This window comes from Macrosteles quadrilineatus, unplaced genomic scaffold (genome assembly GCF_028750875.1).
Source record: "Macrosteles quadrilineatus isolate MER2022 unplaced genomic scaffold, UCM_ALF_1.0 Scaffold_16__1_contigs__length_3527350, whole genome shotgun sequence".
NCBI lineage: Eukaryota > Metazoa > Arthropoda > Insecta > Hemiptera > Cicadellidae > Macrosteles > Macrosteles quadrilineatus.
This window is the reverse complement of record NW_026542609.1, coordinates 1,402,029-1,418,546: the sequence shown is the minus strand read 5'-3', so window position 1 is coordinate 1,418,546 and position 16,518 is coordinate 1,402,029. Positions and strand designations below refer to the sequence as shown.

The window sequence follows — 16,518 nt, the reverse complement described above, 5'->3', positions numbered from 1 at the left end:
AAATGGCGACCATACAAAGTAGGTATTTTAAGCCAAGTATGAATGGAGATAAGTGTAGGATGAGTGGTGCGATCTTGTAGTCTAGTTAGTGACTAAGGCCGACATTCCTTAGACACAGCTGTTAATTAATAGCCAATACAGCTAATTGCAACTAAGGGACCTACAGTTTATAGTGGAATCCGAACCACATTTTCCCTTGGTATATACGAATTGGTCTAATTATCAGGATAGCAGCAGCAGCATCAAAGAGTATCACATTACAGTTTAGTCAAACAGCTATTAATCGACCGGAAAGAGATAAGGATGGGAAAGGATGTACAGTGATAATCTATGAATCACATGAAGGGAAAGAAGGATTCAATAATGATGCTGTATCTTCTTGCAATATCTGTGCTAATTCTATTGCCAAAAGCAGGTATGTTCTCTCATGTATTAATTACTATTTAACACGTTCGCTGCTGAGCGCTAGATGCCGGGACGGCGCCAGTTGCTGAACTACGCTCGGCCGCTGCGTGACATTGCCACCGATACACTGAATTACAGTAAAAACAACAGTAGTTATACTGGATGGCAATGTTCTGCAATAAAACTGGCTTTGGATATAGTACTAAGTGATTCTGATAGATAGCAGCACTACCCAGGTTACAGTCGGTAAAGTAGTGTCGCTATCTAGCAGGAAAGAGGTAAAACAAAGCCCTGTTCCAAACGACCCTGGTAATGATTTGGGAAACTATATTTTTTATTGTCAGAAAAGTACGTCCCCACGAGCTGCAAAGAAATATAGAACGCTTGTGACGTGCTGGCTTATCCATAGCAACGTTAAACAACAATGAACGGTGACGTTCTGGAACGTTCTTAGCTCCTGGCGCCGTGGCCCGGCTGACGTTCCGGAACGTCCGTAGCAGCGAACGTGTTAAGAGTTTATAATTAATTGAGACTTGCATATTTTTCTTTGGCCATTAGCCAAATTTTGTAGAGGAAATTAAATACTTTGAAAAAAATGCACCGTTCGTATAGTGCAATCACTAAATAATGTCACACTTGCTTTTGAGACGCAACTAACAAGAATGTAAAGACATTTCATGAATGGTTTAACTGATACCGGTACAGAGTGGCCTTATGTTATTTTTTTAACATTCCACCTATTATTTTTCTTGATCCAAGAAGCAGGTGTATGTGGTACATGTAATTAAGTCTTATACTTTACTTCCTTATACTTTCTTGCTTATTAAGTTAATCTAGTACAAGAGGTTCTACCCTCGAATTCACCGGGTGTACATAGCAGCCACCATTAAATTAATGAAATCAATTTTGATTTTATATTTCATTTAAAGGGCTCAAGTTTGAGAAATTATCATCAGAAGGAATGTAAAAAAAAGCAGCGGGACCTTCATACATGTGATTGAAGTGGCCGAGGTGAGTAGGCATACGGTTGTACCTGAACTCGTCGCCCTCTTTCACGAAGTCCTGTTACAGATCGGCGACAGCCTCTTGGACGACCAACACACATGTATTGTTTATCTAATATACATCGTCTTTTAAACACCCTAAAGCACTCACTTATATCAAACAGCTAAAAATAGCATCCAGTGTTCATTTACCGCACCTCTTTTAAGAACATAAAAGTAAATAATAATATATGTAAACAAACAACTAATGTCAATTGCATTGATTAGCTGTTGTTCACTAAATTAATCGAATATCGTTAACTTCTAAAACGTGTAAGGCGTAGCCCTTTGGAAATCGGCCTCTGGAGCAGAGCCCTAAGAGAATTTGTTCATACCAATACTTTTCGGCAAATCTACACACTCTGAGCTTTGTTTCGATGTGCCTTATGCCTATAATTTTATTTTGTTAATGACAACCATTTACATACAATTTGATTGTATTTTTTTAATAATATAATAGATTTGACATCAACTATTACAGTAATTAAAACTAAATATAACTTAAGACGGTGACACACAGTAAGTAAATGGCCCATTCGATTTTGTTTTTTCTTTTATTAAGTTGGCTGTAGCTGGTCCATGTAGATGGGATGTCCACTTTATATAAACTTATGGCTTAACCATGGATAAAACGTACTCCCTTAGTAGATTTGTACCTATCCTTATGGATCAGCTGATGACAATTTTTTGTTCTGTCCGGTGCCGCTTGGATTGAGTTTTTGTTTACAATTTGTTTCAGTTATTTATTTAAAGTCTCGTTAAACCAAATACAGTAAAAGAAAAAAATATCGTCCACTAGTTACGGTATATAACCAAACAGTAAAGCACAAATCATGCAATGAACCCTAAATTAATAGAAATAAAATTTTGTTGACACAAGTGATCAGTGTCACCGACATAGACCCAAAAAAAACGAGCTTCAAATAGTACAGTGGGATGAGAAGTCTACTTATGTTGGTTAGTGAATGGCACAACTCAACAAAAACTGCTTATAAAGCTATATCCTACCTTATGTATGTTACAGCTTAAGTAAAATTTTAGAACTATACTTTGTTTGTTGTTAGGTATCTGGTGGACTAGTGTAATCTGTGAATCTAAGAACATTTTAGTAAAAAACACAGTTTATTACATCTTCTCATTTTTCTTTTAACTGAGTAAACTCATACTGTAACGCATATACAGATTTTATGTATGTATTTGTAATAACAGACTTTATTAGGCCAGTGCTCTCAATGTCCATGTGATAAAGGATTTAGATTTCTGATTACCTTAAGTACATAGGTATTGTTGTCTATCAAACCTGATGCTGTTTGAATAGGGAATAAATCAGACCTGTAAAAGGAAATATTATAGTGAAAATTCAATCTGACAAATTTAAATTAGATTTCAAAGCTTAGTCTGGAGTTTTGCTGTGATGGAGGTATTTATTTTACATTTACAGTACGAGTAAAATTAAGGAAAGATCCCCTTTAATGCCAACAGTGGAAACAATCTTTCATAAAATTTATGTAATAACTGCAAAATATAAATTTTAAAATTTTAAATGACGTTTTGGTGAAAACCCCTTTTACAATATACTGTTTCGGAAGTAACTGGTGAAAGATTTCAATTTCAACAACTCACAATTTCCAAAAACTAAATTTTGTAGTATAAAATCTGACTGGCTGACTTCTTATCGTAGGAGTAAGATTTACCAATATTTAAATGTGTGGAATAAAATGTTTTGAAATATTATGGAAAACCAGGAAATGTTAATTTCTCAATACTGTATCACTGCTGAGACAGTTCATGGAAAATTATTGTATATTTTTCAGTTTCATGCGTTGGATCACAGAACTTCACCCACTCAGGATGTTTTTCCTCAACGTTTTCCCTGCGCAGTAAATACAACTCAGTCATAAAACCTGTGACTTGGGAGATTTGTATGCAGCTCTGCGTACACAAAGTGACAATTTACGCAGGAGTTCAGGCGAGGTAGTATATCTTATCTTACATGTGGAACTGTGGAGTATAGTAAATGTTTGTCATCTGCAATACATAACTACAATAGGTACTGTAATTTGTAAACACTAATAGTGGTGTTATTTTCTTGAAAATGCAGTAAAAAAATTAAAATGCATTAAAAGTATGTGGCTTTTGAACATGTACATGGATATATATGTTTGTATAAAAATCATTTTGCAAAATTGCATTTTGTGAAAGTTGCATTTCGCTGTAGAACGGGGCCTCAAATGGTTGTGCGTGGAAAATATCACCCAAAGCATGGTGTGGCCAGTACAGTACCAGACAGTGTACAGTACAATGGATTAGCCATTTATTCAGTCTTTAAACAATACAGTATTGTTATTGATATTGTCATTATTATTGTAAAAAGATATAAGCTGCAATCAGCTGTTGCACTATTTATTGCTTACAACCTGGATTGTCAATAATTGGACACTGTTTATGTTTATTGTTACTTTTTAACACATTCACCACACACAGTTCATTATACGCACACATTCATTGTACGGTTAAAACAGTATAATGTGAATAAAATACCGACACAGCATAAAGCAGCAAGGCTTTGCTTATAACTGGACGGGGAAAACTGTACTATAGTGTGAAAGGAGTGAAAGATAAAATATATAACTCGAGTTATATATTATATCTTTCACTCATCTTTCACATGATCATGTGATTTTGTGTGTGTTTTAATCCAAATATGAGTGAAGGATGTGTGTAATGGAGTGAGATGTAGCCTTGTTACAGACTAAGAGCTGTTTCATTAGCCAGGACCATTATTTATAGTTATGTCCTACGATAAAATAACTTTCAAACGTGGATAATATTCTTAGTTAGAAGAGCCTCTAACATAAAGAGTGCTACGAGTACTATAACATATTGTATTTTATCTTATTTCTCAATATTATAACAATTGTTTTTGCTGCAGTCTGCAGATTTGCTGCAGTCTGCAGATTTGCTGCGACGGTAGTATTTTTTATGGTTATTTGTTAAAAATAAAATAATCTTAAACCTACCTTATTATTTTGTTCCAGAAAGAATACTTGTTTCTGTGGTAATGACATAAGGAAGCACTCGACTGTAGAGGACAATTCCTTCTGCTATCCTTGTACAGAGGACAACACTCGTTGGTGTGGAGGAAATGACACCTTGTCACTATATCAAATCCTACCTGAAGGTATGTGTAAATGAAGTCTGGGACGGGTGGCGTCGTCCTGTAATCCAGCTACTAGGAGATCACGAATTGTGGATATTTATAGGTATGCACTTTGGATGCGATACTCCCTGGTGTGGATTAACGTCCGCACGGGTGAGTACTACGACTATCCGCAGTACTATCCTAATAATTAGACCAATTCGTATATACCAAGGAAAAAAAGTGGTTCGGATTCCACTATAAACTGTAGGTCCCTTAGTCGCCATTAGCTGTATGGGCTATTAATTAACAGCTGTATCTAAGGAATATGTCGGCCTTAGTCACTAACAAGACTACAAGATCGCGCCACTCATCATACACTCATCTCCATTCATACTTGGCTTAAAATACCTACTTTGTATGGTCGCCATTTCAAAGAAAATTATTAAAAAAAGTATTAAAAAAGTCTCTTTTACAACAACACTCTTTATTTTGAATCAATTATTTCACTTCTGTACAAAACAAAGGAAGCTATATTAGCCAAGCTTTTTATATACCTTTATTTTTGTATACCTTTGTTGTTGTTGCCTGTGTTCTTGAGCGGGTAAGATGTTTGTCGTCCTAAGCATTTTGCCACCTTCAGGAGTCTTCTTAATTTATCTTTTTATTTAAAAAATGTTTAAACACAAGGCGGTCACTAGCATTGATCGGACACAGCAATGGACAAGTTAGTGGCGGACCGTAATACTAGTAACCACACTGTTCACCACATGGCCCAAAAATGTTTCTTCAAAACTTGCTTGTTTTCTCAAAACTTGAGCTGATGTCAAAAGAGTCACTTTATTAGAACCTCATGGTGGAAGGAAAAAACATAGGTGTGCTATTCCCACATATTCTGACGTCACTCAAATTGCAAACAAAAGATTACCTGATTGTAACTGTCAAATTAGTATGTAGTACCTGGGGACCGAGCTTTGCTCGGGGAAAATTATTACTTTACTCTGAAAAGTATTGCAGATACATTAATCCACTCCCAATCTCCACACTGCTAACCTTCACTACTTACTTCACCACTCCCTACGTCGTGGACCTGTTTGCCCTCCTTCCCTATACCATTTTAGAATTGCAGATACAGTACATAAATGCGACAGACAGTTCCCACACTCTGCACTGCTAGCATTACTACTTCCTACACCATTTCCTACGTCATGGACCTGTTTTCCTCTCCTCCCTTCTCGTAGCATTTTAGGATTGTAGATACCTTAATGTAGTTCCCATAAACAGTTCCCAGGCTCCAGACTGCTCGCCTTTACTACTTCCTTCACCACTTCCTACGTCGCGGACCTGTTTCTCCCCCTTCCAATGGCATTTTAGGATTGCAGATACCCTAATCTAATCGTCATTAACAGTTCCAACACTCCGGGCTGCTTGCCTTTACTACTTCCTTCACCTCTTCCTACGTCGCAGACCTGTTTCCCTCCATTCCCATAGCATTTTAGGATTGTAGATACCTTAATCTAATCGTCATAAACATTTCCCACACTCCGGACTGCTCACCTTTACTACTTCCTTCACCACTTCCTATGTCGCAGACCTCTTTCCATCCCTTCCCATAGGATTTTAGGATTGTTGATTCTTTAATCTAATCGTCATAAACAGTTTCCACACTCCAGACTGCTCGCCTTTTCTACTTCCTTCACCACTTCCTACGTCGCGGACATGATTCCCTCCCGTCCCATTGCATTTTAGGATTGTAGATAACTTGATCTAATCGTTATTAACAGTTCCCACACTCCGGACTGCTCACATTTACTACTTCCTTCACCACTTCCTACGACGTGAACCTGTTTCCCTCCCTTCCCATAGCATTTTAGGATTGCAGATTCCTTAATCTAATCGTCATAAACAGTTTTCACACTCCAGACTGCTCGCCTTTACTACTTCCTTCACCACTTCCTACGTCGCGGACCTGTTTCCCTCCATTCCCATAGCATTTTAGGATTGTAGATACCTTAATCTAATCGTCATAAACATTTCCCACACTCCGGACTGCTCACCTTTACTACTTCCTTCACCACTTCCTATGTCGCAGACCTCTTTCCATCCCTTCCCATAGGATTTTAGGATTGTTGATTCTTTAATCTAATCGTCATAAACAGTTTCCACACTCCAGACTGCTCGCCTTTTCTACTTCCTTCACCACTTCCTACGTCGCGGACATGATTCCCTCCCGTCCCATTGCATTTTAGGATTGTAGATAACTTGATCTAATCGTTATTAACAGTTCCCACACTCCGGACTGCTCACATTTACTACTTCCTTCACCACTTCCTACGACGTGAACCTGTTTCCCTCCCTTCCCATAGCATTTTAGGATTGCAGATTCCTTAATCTAATCGTCATAAACAGTTTTCACACTCCAGACTGCTCGCCTTTACTACTTCCTTCACCACTTCCTACGTCGCGGACCTGTTTCCCTCCATTCCCATAGCATTTTAGGATTGTAGATTCCTTAATCTAATCGTCATAAACAGTTTTCACACTCCAGACTGCTCGCCTTTACTACTTCCTTCACCACTTCTTACGTTGCGGACCTCTTTCCATCCCTTCCCATAGGATTTTAGGATTGCAGATTCCTTATTCTAATCGTCTTAAACAGTTTCCACACTCCAGACTGCTCGCCTTTACTACTTCCTTCACCACTTCCTACGTCGCGGACCTGATTCCCTCCCTTCCCATAGCATTTTAGGATTGTAGATAACTTGTTTTAATCGTTATTAACAATTCCCACACTCCGGACTGCTCACCCTTGCTACTTCCTTCACCACTCCCTATGTCGTAGACCTGTTTGCCCTCCTTCTTTATACTATTTTAAAATTGCAGATACATAAATGCCACAGACGGTTTCCACACTCTGCACTGCTAGCCTTACAACTTCCTTCCCCATTTCCTACGTCATGGACCTGTTTTCCTCCCTCCCATTACATTTTAGGATTGCAGATACCTTAATTTAATCGTCATAAACAGTTCCCACACTCCAGACTGCTCGCCTTTACTACTTCCTTCACCACTTCCTATGTCGTGGACCTGTTTTCCTCCCTTTCCATAGCATTTAAGGATTGCAGATACCGTAATCTAATCGTCATAAACAGATCCCACACTCCACACTGCTACCCTTGACTATAGAATCTAGTAATCTTCAGTATAATCTTTGCTCAATAGTAACAACTGATGTTTTTCCTTTTGTACTGTATTTTGTTTTGCTAGTATACTGTGGATAGACAAATTACAAGCTACAAGTCTTTTGTTTACTTTTTCCTTGTTATTTAATTCAGCCAACATGGTTACCTAGCAACCCATAAGACTAATGTTAAAAAAATGTGATTTTCAATTTCATTTTTCTACGTAATTAGATTTTTGATGGCAGTTCTAATTGCAGTAAACTCGTTTTTAGGCCAGAAATAAACTATATACAACATTTGAAGAAAATCGCCGGAGCCGTCTTCGAGATCTTGGTGCAAGCATACATACATACATACAAGCAAACTTTGCTCGTATTAGAGTATAGGATATTTGTTTTGATTTGATTATTGTTATTGTTTTTATAATAATAAAAACAATAACAACCAAATCAAAACAAATACATAAATTAATTTGACAGTTACAATCAGGTGATCTTTTGTTTGCAATCCGAGTGACGTCAGAATATGTGGGAATAGCACACCTATGTTTTTTCCTTCCACCATGTTAGAACCTATGATGCATGAGATGTGGTTATATACCTATTTTATATTTCACTTATTTTGCGTGGAATTCAAATTGTAACTAACCGAAAAATATTTACAGAAACTGTACCACTAGTTTTGGTGGTTGCAGCTGAAAATGGGTTGAAGATGATTGTTCAAGAAGGTCCTGGAAAATCTAATAACGTTTGGCAGCTTACTAAAATGAATACCAGCCTTGTCGATTATGATTACAAAAAACAAGAGATATACTTTGTGTCTAAGAACAATATCTTAAAGTAAGTAGAAACGAAAGCCATAAATTTAAAATCTATTAGTACACTACACAAAACTTTGTAAAAATCCCTTTGGGCTAATGCCCCAGTGTCTTTTAAAGTTCCAATGTTATCCTTATGAAGAACATATTATTTGTTTACATTATGATCAGCTGTATAATTTAATTATACAGGGTGTTTCAGAATTCGTGTAGGATATTTTAGGTATTGTTCCTGGGTAAGAAACAAATCCAAATATCATATTTAAATTGACCGGAAGTCCTTAGTTACTCACACAGCCACCATTTTGTTTTTTTCACTTATTAATTGTTTTCTAAAAAATGGTAAGAGATAAAAAAATTTAAACTTTGCAAACACATTTATAACAACTAGACAAAGCTACAAAAAAAATTATGAACATTTTTTAAATTCATAAAACAAAATGGCGGCCATTTAAAATTTTGTTTCTTAAATTACAATTCTGAGTTTACAAAGAATTAACACGGATAACTTTTTTAAGATAATTTAATTACAAATCGATTGACACCTTAATCTTTAAGATTGGATGAATATTAACTGAGTTATGGCAGCTTTAGTAATACGTGACGGCTGGAGGTTAGATGTAGTGCATGCCGAGGCATGCGGCCTAAGTCTGCCACAACAATGCAACTGTCTGCGTCCGCTTTGCAAGTTATTTTTAAACGATTTTAGATTATTTCAAACAATAATAAAATATTACATAACCCCAAAAGTGTCTTTTTTTATCAATTATCAATCATTAGGATGGCTTAAAAATTGCACACCTATTTACTGTTTTTAAAATTCACACTAAACACCCTAATTGTTTAAATCAGCTGTGGTTAAATTAAACATACTTGTTTACAAACTAATCAGCTGATTTTATTTTGTCTGAAGATGTTATTGTTTATTCAATGTAGTCAGTTCCTCTCTTTTTACACATACTTTTAAAGTGTACTATCACTGTATAAGGTTAGAGGTACTGACTACATTGAATAAACAATAACATCTTCAGACAAAATAAAATCAGCTGATTTGTAAATTGTATAATTTTTATTTTCTTGGTTGCTCCATACAATCAACCCATTGACAGTGCTTAATCCGCGTGGCTTGGCAAGTTCTGGTCCACTGTATAGAACTTTGAAGGTTGAGAAATCGTAATTACAACTAACTAAGAAATTGTTTACGTAATTTTTGTTTGAATGAACCAATCACATAAATAGTTTCCTGTTGAACATCCACACTCAGTTCCACAACAGTTGTGAAGTGGTATTTAGACAAGACATCCAACGTACATTCTTTCCAGCATTTTCCAAGTTGACCTCCACGTATTACAAAAATTTGAAACCTGGAAATTACATTGAAAGTTTACCGAATAATGTTGAATAGCTTTAGTTGTTTGGATTAAAACTACTGTAGAACCAACATTTTCAAATTATTAGTATTTAAAAATAATTAAACTAATTAATCTAGATTTCATCTAGATCTAGATCATTTGTTTCCTAGAACATGCTACATTCATAAAACTGTATAGTGTACTGATGAAAGTATTTTTCACCCCAAAGTGTCTAGATTAGTGTGAAATTCGGGGACCTGAGCGATTTCGCACAAATATTATATTTTATTTGTTTCTTCATAAAAACAAATTGATTGAGTTTTTACCTGAGTAAATACCTAATCAGAAAATGCACCCAATGCGTTTTGTTGAATTGAGAAATAAATAACAGCAATAAAATTATACAGCTGATCAAAATGTAAACAATTATGTTCTTCTTAAGGATAACATGGAAACTTTCAAAGCCACTAGGGCAGAGCCCAAGGGACTTTTTCAAAAATGTATGCCCAGCTTGCAAATCTACCCAACACGCTCTTTCCAATGAGACGTCAATGGATAAAATCGGTTAAGAAATGGCGGAGGAGTTCAACTGACAAAGTTTCATGTAGCGTATTAATTATATAGATAACATTTTCACTACCTATGCTTGTCACAGCTTATGCTGTCTAATACCTAGAAAATAGATTTTAACATAGATTACCAAAGTTGAATGGACTTCAAAGATTCTGTAGTAATGGACTGATACAACTCGTTTTCCATGTACAGGCTTTGCCTATGTGGGGACCATCCGTATGTACAGGGTGTTTATAAAAAAACTTTACAACTTTAAACAATCATAAAACCTTTATTTTTTCACTTACAGCTATGAAACAAAAATTAAAATTTAGGAAATTTTCTCAAGTTTTATTTACATGATAAGAAGTTTACCTAACTTCAATGTGTTTCCCGTTGTTTGCTCGCAAAAAATCAAGTCGACATTCCAGTTCTGACCAAACACGACGCAAAATTGAATGATCTATTTCATCAAACGCTCTCCTGATCCTTTCTCTTAGTTCTTCTTTGTTGTCCACTTTAATAGCGTAGACACGATTCTTAACAAAACCCCAAACAAAAAAGTCACATGGAGTTATATCTGGTGACCTAGGAGGCCAAGGTGTTGGCTCACCACGGCCAATCCAACGATTTGGGAATTTTTGATCCAAACAATCCCGAACAAACCTCTTCCAGTCTCTTCCAGTGGGTCTTGAAGGAGGATTCCTATTATATCTTGTCCGAAATCTCCGTTGAACAACAACATCAGATTTCGTTTCAATGAACCACTCCACACACTGCGCTTTGATTCGTGCTTCCATTGCGATGCTAATGAGACTTTTCAATTATTTGTTTTTGTTTACCAAACAACAATGTAAGGCCATCAGCTGATTGAACTGCCAGCTGATTAAAACTTTTTGAGCAGCCCTTTCATGTGGTGTCAATAGGAAACGTTTATGTCCCATGGATCATGAATGGGAGAATGTTAAAGTTGTAAAGTTTTTTTATAAACACCCTGTATATTACAATTTTTGTAACATTATAATTTTTTTGGAATAAATTATTTTTGATCTTTGACTATATTTTTGATGTGGGTTTAAATTACTGATCATAAAATAATATTAATCTTAATAGTTATAACAGTATATTTAGGATGACCAGCAATTATAGTCTTGGTTGTTTGCAAGGGGTTTTCTTTAATTTCCTTTATAAGCGAACATAAGATTAGATGTATAAGTCTTAACTTATGTTTAGCGGTTCGATCAGTCCCCCTTTCTGTTCTTAACCTCATTTACTAACAGAAATGAGAACATCCCTTTTTAATAAAATAAATGCAAATTTTTCGCTCTTATCAAAGACATAAGAAGGAGCCTCTGAGCTAGGAGCAAGTTTTAGACTCAATGCTTTATATGTCACTGAATTGTATGAATATATTTTGTGGATTAATCACAAGTTAAATTTACAGGTCAACCTATATACCTTCATCAATGACATACATTCATGCAATCACAGTAGTTGAAACAGAATGTGATAATGTCACTGATCTAACATTTAATTGGATGGGCAACACACTCAGATGGTCTTGTGAAAGTGAATTAAAAGCTTCGGAATGTAACCTTGATGGGTCTGATAAGCAAACAAGACTCTCTAATGCTCGTGACCTTACTCACTATTATTTTGAACCGTTGTTAAGGTGAGTAGATTCATATTGGGCTTGATAAGTATAAAGGGTGTTTATAAAAAACTGTACAACTTCAAATAACAATAAAACCTTTGTTTTTCCACTTTAAGTTATGAAATCAAAATCAAAGTCTAGGAAATCATTTCAGTTTGTGGTACATAATAAATCGGTTTTCCATTATTTGCACGCAAACAATCAAGTGTTGTATGTGTTGCAATAGCCTAGATGTTAGCGTTCCAGACTTTCAGACAGGTGTGGGAGGAACGGGTTCAATTCCCCGCACATCCACAGATCTTAAATAGGATTGGACAGCTTCCCTTAAAATCGTTTAGACTTACAGTAACTAACTTAGACTTCGATTAAAAAAGCCAAACTAGTGTAGAAAAACAAGTCTAAAGCTTCAGTTTGGACCAAACACAACCTAAAATAAAATAAAATAATTCAGCAGATGCTCTCCTGGTTCTTTCTTTGAGTTCTTCTTTGGTGTTCATAGAGGTCAACCTCAACAAAGCTCCACACAAAAAATAGCACGGTCAGGTCAGACAAACTTGGACTTGGTTTCAATGACTCCAAACACTGCACTTCAATACGAGTTTCCATTGAGATTCTAACGAGATTCATAAATTATTTTTACAGTAATTGTTTACCAAGCAAAAACATAAGCCAATCTGCTGAAAAAACTGCTACAGATTTAACCATGTTAGCACTCTTTCATAAGGTGTTTTTAGAAAACTGTTATGTTTCACTGGAGAAGGATGGGAGGATGGTAAAGTTGTAAAGTTTTTTACAAACACCCTGTATATCTAGGGTGAAAATAGACACTCTGTACCTATATCTAGGTGGATATCAGGACAGAAAATATATCTATTAGAAAATTAAAGTGGTACAGTAAAATTTGTGGTCATAAAAGGCAATGATCCTCTCTAGGATTTCTAGGAGAGCCAATTGGTTTGCATTGAATTTTCCTCAGGGCCACAGGCAGTGGTTTATAAACTGAATCAATTTGTTTTTATGAAGAAACAAATAAAGTATAATATTTGTGCAAAATCGCTCAGGTCCCCGAATTTTACACTAATCTAGAAACTTTGGGGTGAAAAATACTTTCATCAGTACACTATACAGTTCTATGAATGTAGCATATGTTCTAGAAAACAAATGAGTTCTGCAGCCTTAGGCCCCAGGTACGATACGAGCGGCAAGCGGCATGAGCTCTGACATCGGGTCTCATTTAGTTGCGTGTAAATTTGTTGAGGGTAGCCACGATACGTCTAAGCGGCGAGCGGCGGTATAAGCAGCACCGCTCAGTGCCGCTCATGGTTACAAGTCAAAACCGATTTTCGCGAAAACGCCGCTCACTGCTCAGGTGAGTCATGCTTCAGTTCGGCCTAAAATGACAGGGAAACAGCTCCAAACATGCGATATGGGTTGATACGTAACGTGCAGTCCAGGGAATTTTTGTGGAATGACCAGCACGGAAGTTTTAAAACACTTCAGTCACCAGAAAAGTATGGGACCAAGTTAGGATTAAGGTTTTTCTAAATTCTAAGTTTTTCTTTAAAGGCAAACAATTGTCAGATAGCAACAATTGTTGCAATGCGTCTTGCAGGTAAGCATAGTTTACCATTTTCGACTAAACTGACTCATAAAACTGGGGAAATTTTATGAGCATTATAAATGTGCCGCTTGTATCGTAGCACAGAAAACGTACTACTATAACCCAGAATGCCAACCGCATGGTAAAAAGCATTAAGCGGTTTGAGAGAGCTTTGCCTGTCAATCCGTAGGCAGCGCCACCAGCGTTGCTACGCTATTGCATGGCAACGCTGGTGGCGCTGCCTACGGATTGACAGGCAAAACTCTCTCAAACCGCTTAATGCTTTTTACCATGCGGTTGGCATTCTGGGTATAGTAGTACGTTTTCTGTGATCGTAGCCACCACCACACCGCTCAGGTTACCGCTCGCCGCTTGCCGCTCACCACTCGCCACTCGTATCTTACCAGAGGCCTTATAGTCTACATCTAGAATAATCAATTTAATTATTTTAAAATACTAATAAATAATTTGAAAACTGTTCTACAGTAGTTCTAATCCAAACAACTAAAGCAAAACAACATTAATCGGTAAACTTTCAATGTAATTTTCAGGTTTCAAATTTTTTTAATACATGAAGGTCAACTTGGAACATGCTGGAAAGAATGTCCGTTGAATGTGTTGTCTAAATACCACTTCACAACTGTTGAGGAACTGAGTGTGGATGTTCAACAGGAAACTATATATGTGATTGGTTCATTCACCGAAAATGACGTAAACAATTTCTTAGTTAGTTGTAATTACGACTTCTCGACCTTCAAAGTTCTATACAGTGGACCAGAACTTGCCAAGCCACGCGGATTAAGCACTGTCAATGGGTTGATTGTATGGAGCAACCAAGAAAATGAAAATTATACAATTTACAAAGGACACGTGTCACCCAAAGGTGGAATAGACAAATTGGCTGCAATCTTTACTGATACTCAGGTAATGTTTTTGTAATATCTGTATTGGAATAAATAACCAAATCACACTAATAAAGCGGTTTTCACTAAAAATGTCAAATATAGGCCTACATAAAAACATAAAAGTTAAGTAGCCAGTGAGTAAAAACCATATTAAATTATCCAAACAAAGTTGACCCCTGGTACAAATAGAATGTGTTGGAGCATGGATTGATACCAAGCTTCAGTATTAACTTTGTAAGCTCCGAGTAGACTTCTCATCCTATTGTAATACAGCATTTGGATACATATTTTAATGTCGGCTAACGATAGAATAAGTTGGTATCTTATTGTTTCTAAATCATCTGAATTACTCTGATATCTAATGAGGAAATTTTATTGTTTACTAACTCCCTGAGAATACAGGTGGACAAGCATTCTTTTACAAATTGATTGTAGTAATTTGCTATTTGGTTGCAATGATTTAAAAGATACATTGGAAATGGAAGTTTTTTCATAGTATTGTGTCCACAGTTTGCCATTAATTGCAACATATATTAAACTTGAAAAATTTTGTATTTAATGCTCATGGAATTTGATCTCAGGTCAAAAGAGACCCAACTTTGGAAGAAGTAACGAGAAATTGAAAAGGGAAAATAATTCCTCTATGGAATATTGATTAGTTAAAAGTAAAAAAAACCGATTCTATAAAATAAAAGAATATTCTTTATTTCAGGAAATCAATGACTTGAAAATATTTTCACAAGAAGCTCACAGTGCAGGAACAGAATACTCTTGTCGGCAGCTGAAATGTTCTCACAGCTGCAGAGTTGTAACCAGTCTACTGGTAGAATGTAGTTGTCCGTCAAACATGACTCTAGCTGGGGATGGAACAACTTGTACAGGTAGCTGCAGAGTTGTAACCAGTCTACTGGTAGAATGTAGTTGTCCGTCAAACATGACTCTAGCTGGGGATGGAACAACTTGTACAGGTAGCTGCAGAGTTGTAACCAGTCTGCTGGTAGAATGTAGTTGTCCGTCAAACATGACTCTAGCTGGGGATGGAACAACTTGTACAGGTAGCTGCAGAGTTGTAACCAGTCTGCTGGTAGAATGTAGTTGTCCGTCAAACATGACTCTAGCTGGGGATGGAACAACTTGTACAGGTAGCTGCAGAGTTGTAACCAGTCTGCTGGTAGAATGTAGTTGTCCGTCAAACATGACTCTAGCTGGGGATGGAACAACTTGTACAGGTAGCTGCAGAGTTGTAACCAGTCTACTGGTAGAATGTAGTTGTCCGTCAAACATGACTCTAGCTGGGGATGGAACAACTTGTACAGGTAGCTGCAGAGTTGTAACCAGTCTACTGGTAGAATGTAGTTGTCCGTCAAACATGACTCTAGCTGGGGATGGAACAACTTGTACAGGTAGATGAAGAGTTGTAACGAGTCTGCTAGAATGTATAATTATCTGTTAAACACAGTACCAGATTTAAGGTACTTGCGGCCCTCCCTAGGCCAAATTACTTAAGTGGCCCCACCTCTGTGGTGGAAATGCCCTGCAGTAGCAGTAAAATCGGGAAAATCTCCTATGAACAAGGGTATATAATCATTGTCAGCCGCGATCACGGATGAAATCGTAGACATCTCCCGTAAATCAAGGCAATGCCATCATAGACACTCGCGACCGCAGTGGAATCGTGAACATTTCCTGTGGACCACAATCACATATCAATCATCATTGTCTACCACGACCAAGGAGAAATCGTGAACAATTACCCTAATCAAGGGAATACGGTCACCAACACCCGCGACTGTGGCTAAATCGTGTACATCTCCCACGGGCCGCAATCACGGGGACATCATTTTCGACACCTGCAGTAGTGGCAAACTG

At 36.8% G+C, this 16,518-nt stretch overlaps 1 protein-coding gene across 1 annotated transcript; it reads left to right on the top strand.

The window, feature by feature from the left end:
* The first annotated feature begins 335 nt into the window (after positions 1 to 335).
* LOC129005138 (prolow-density lipoprotein receptor-related protein 1-like) lies at positions 336 to 15,896 on the top strand. The gene is made up of 8 exons (XM_054433955.1): positions 336 to 415; positions 3,263 to 3,422; positions 4,487 to 4,629; positions 8,434 to 8,608; positions 11,935 to 12,162; positions 14,296 to 14,668; positions 15,362 to 15,559; positions 15,879 to 15,896. Exons 1-8 carry the CDS (start codon positions 340 to 342, stop codon positions 15,894 to 15,896), a joined length of 1,371 nt encoding a protein of 456 aa, XP_054289930.1. The 5' UTR covers positions 336 to 339.
* The last annotated feature ends 622 nt before the right edge of the window (positions 15,897 to 16,518 follow it).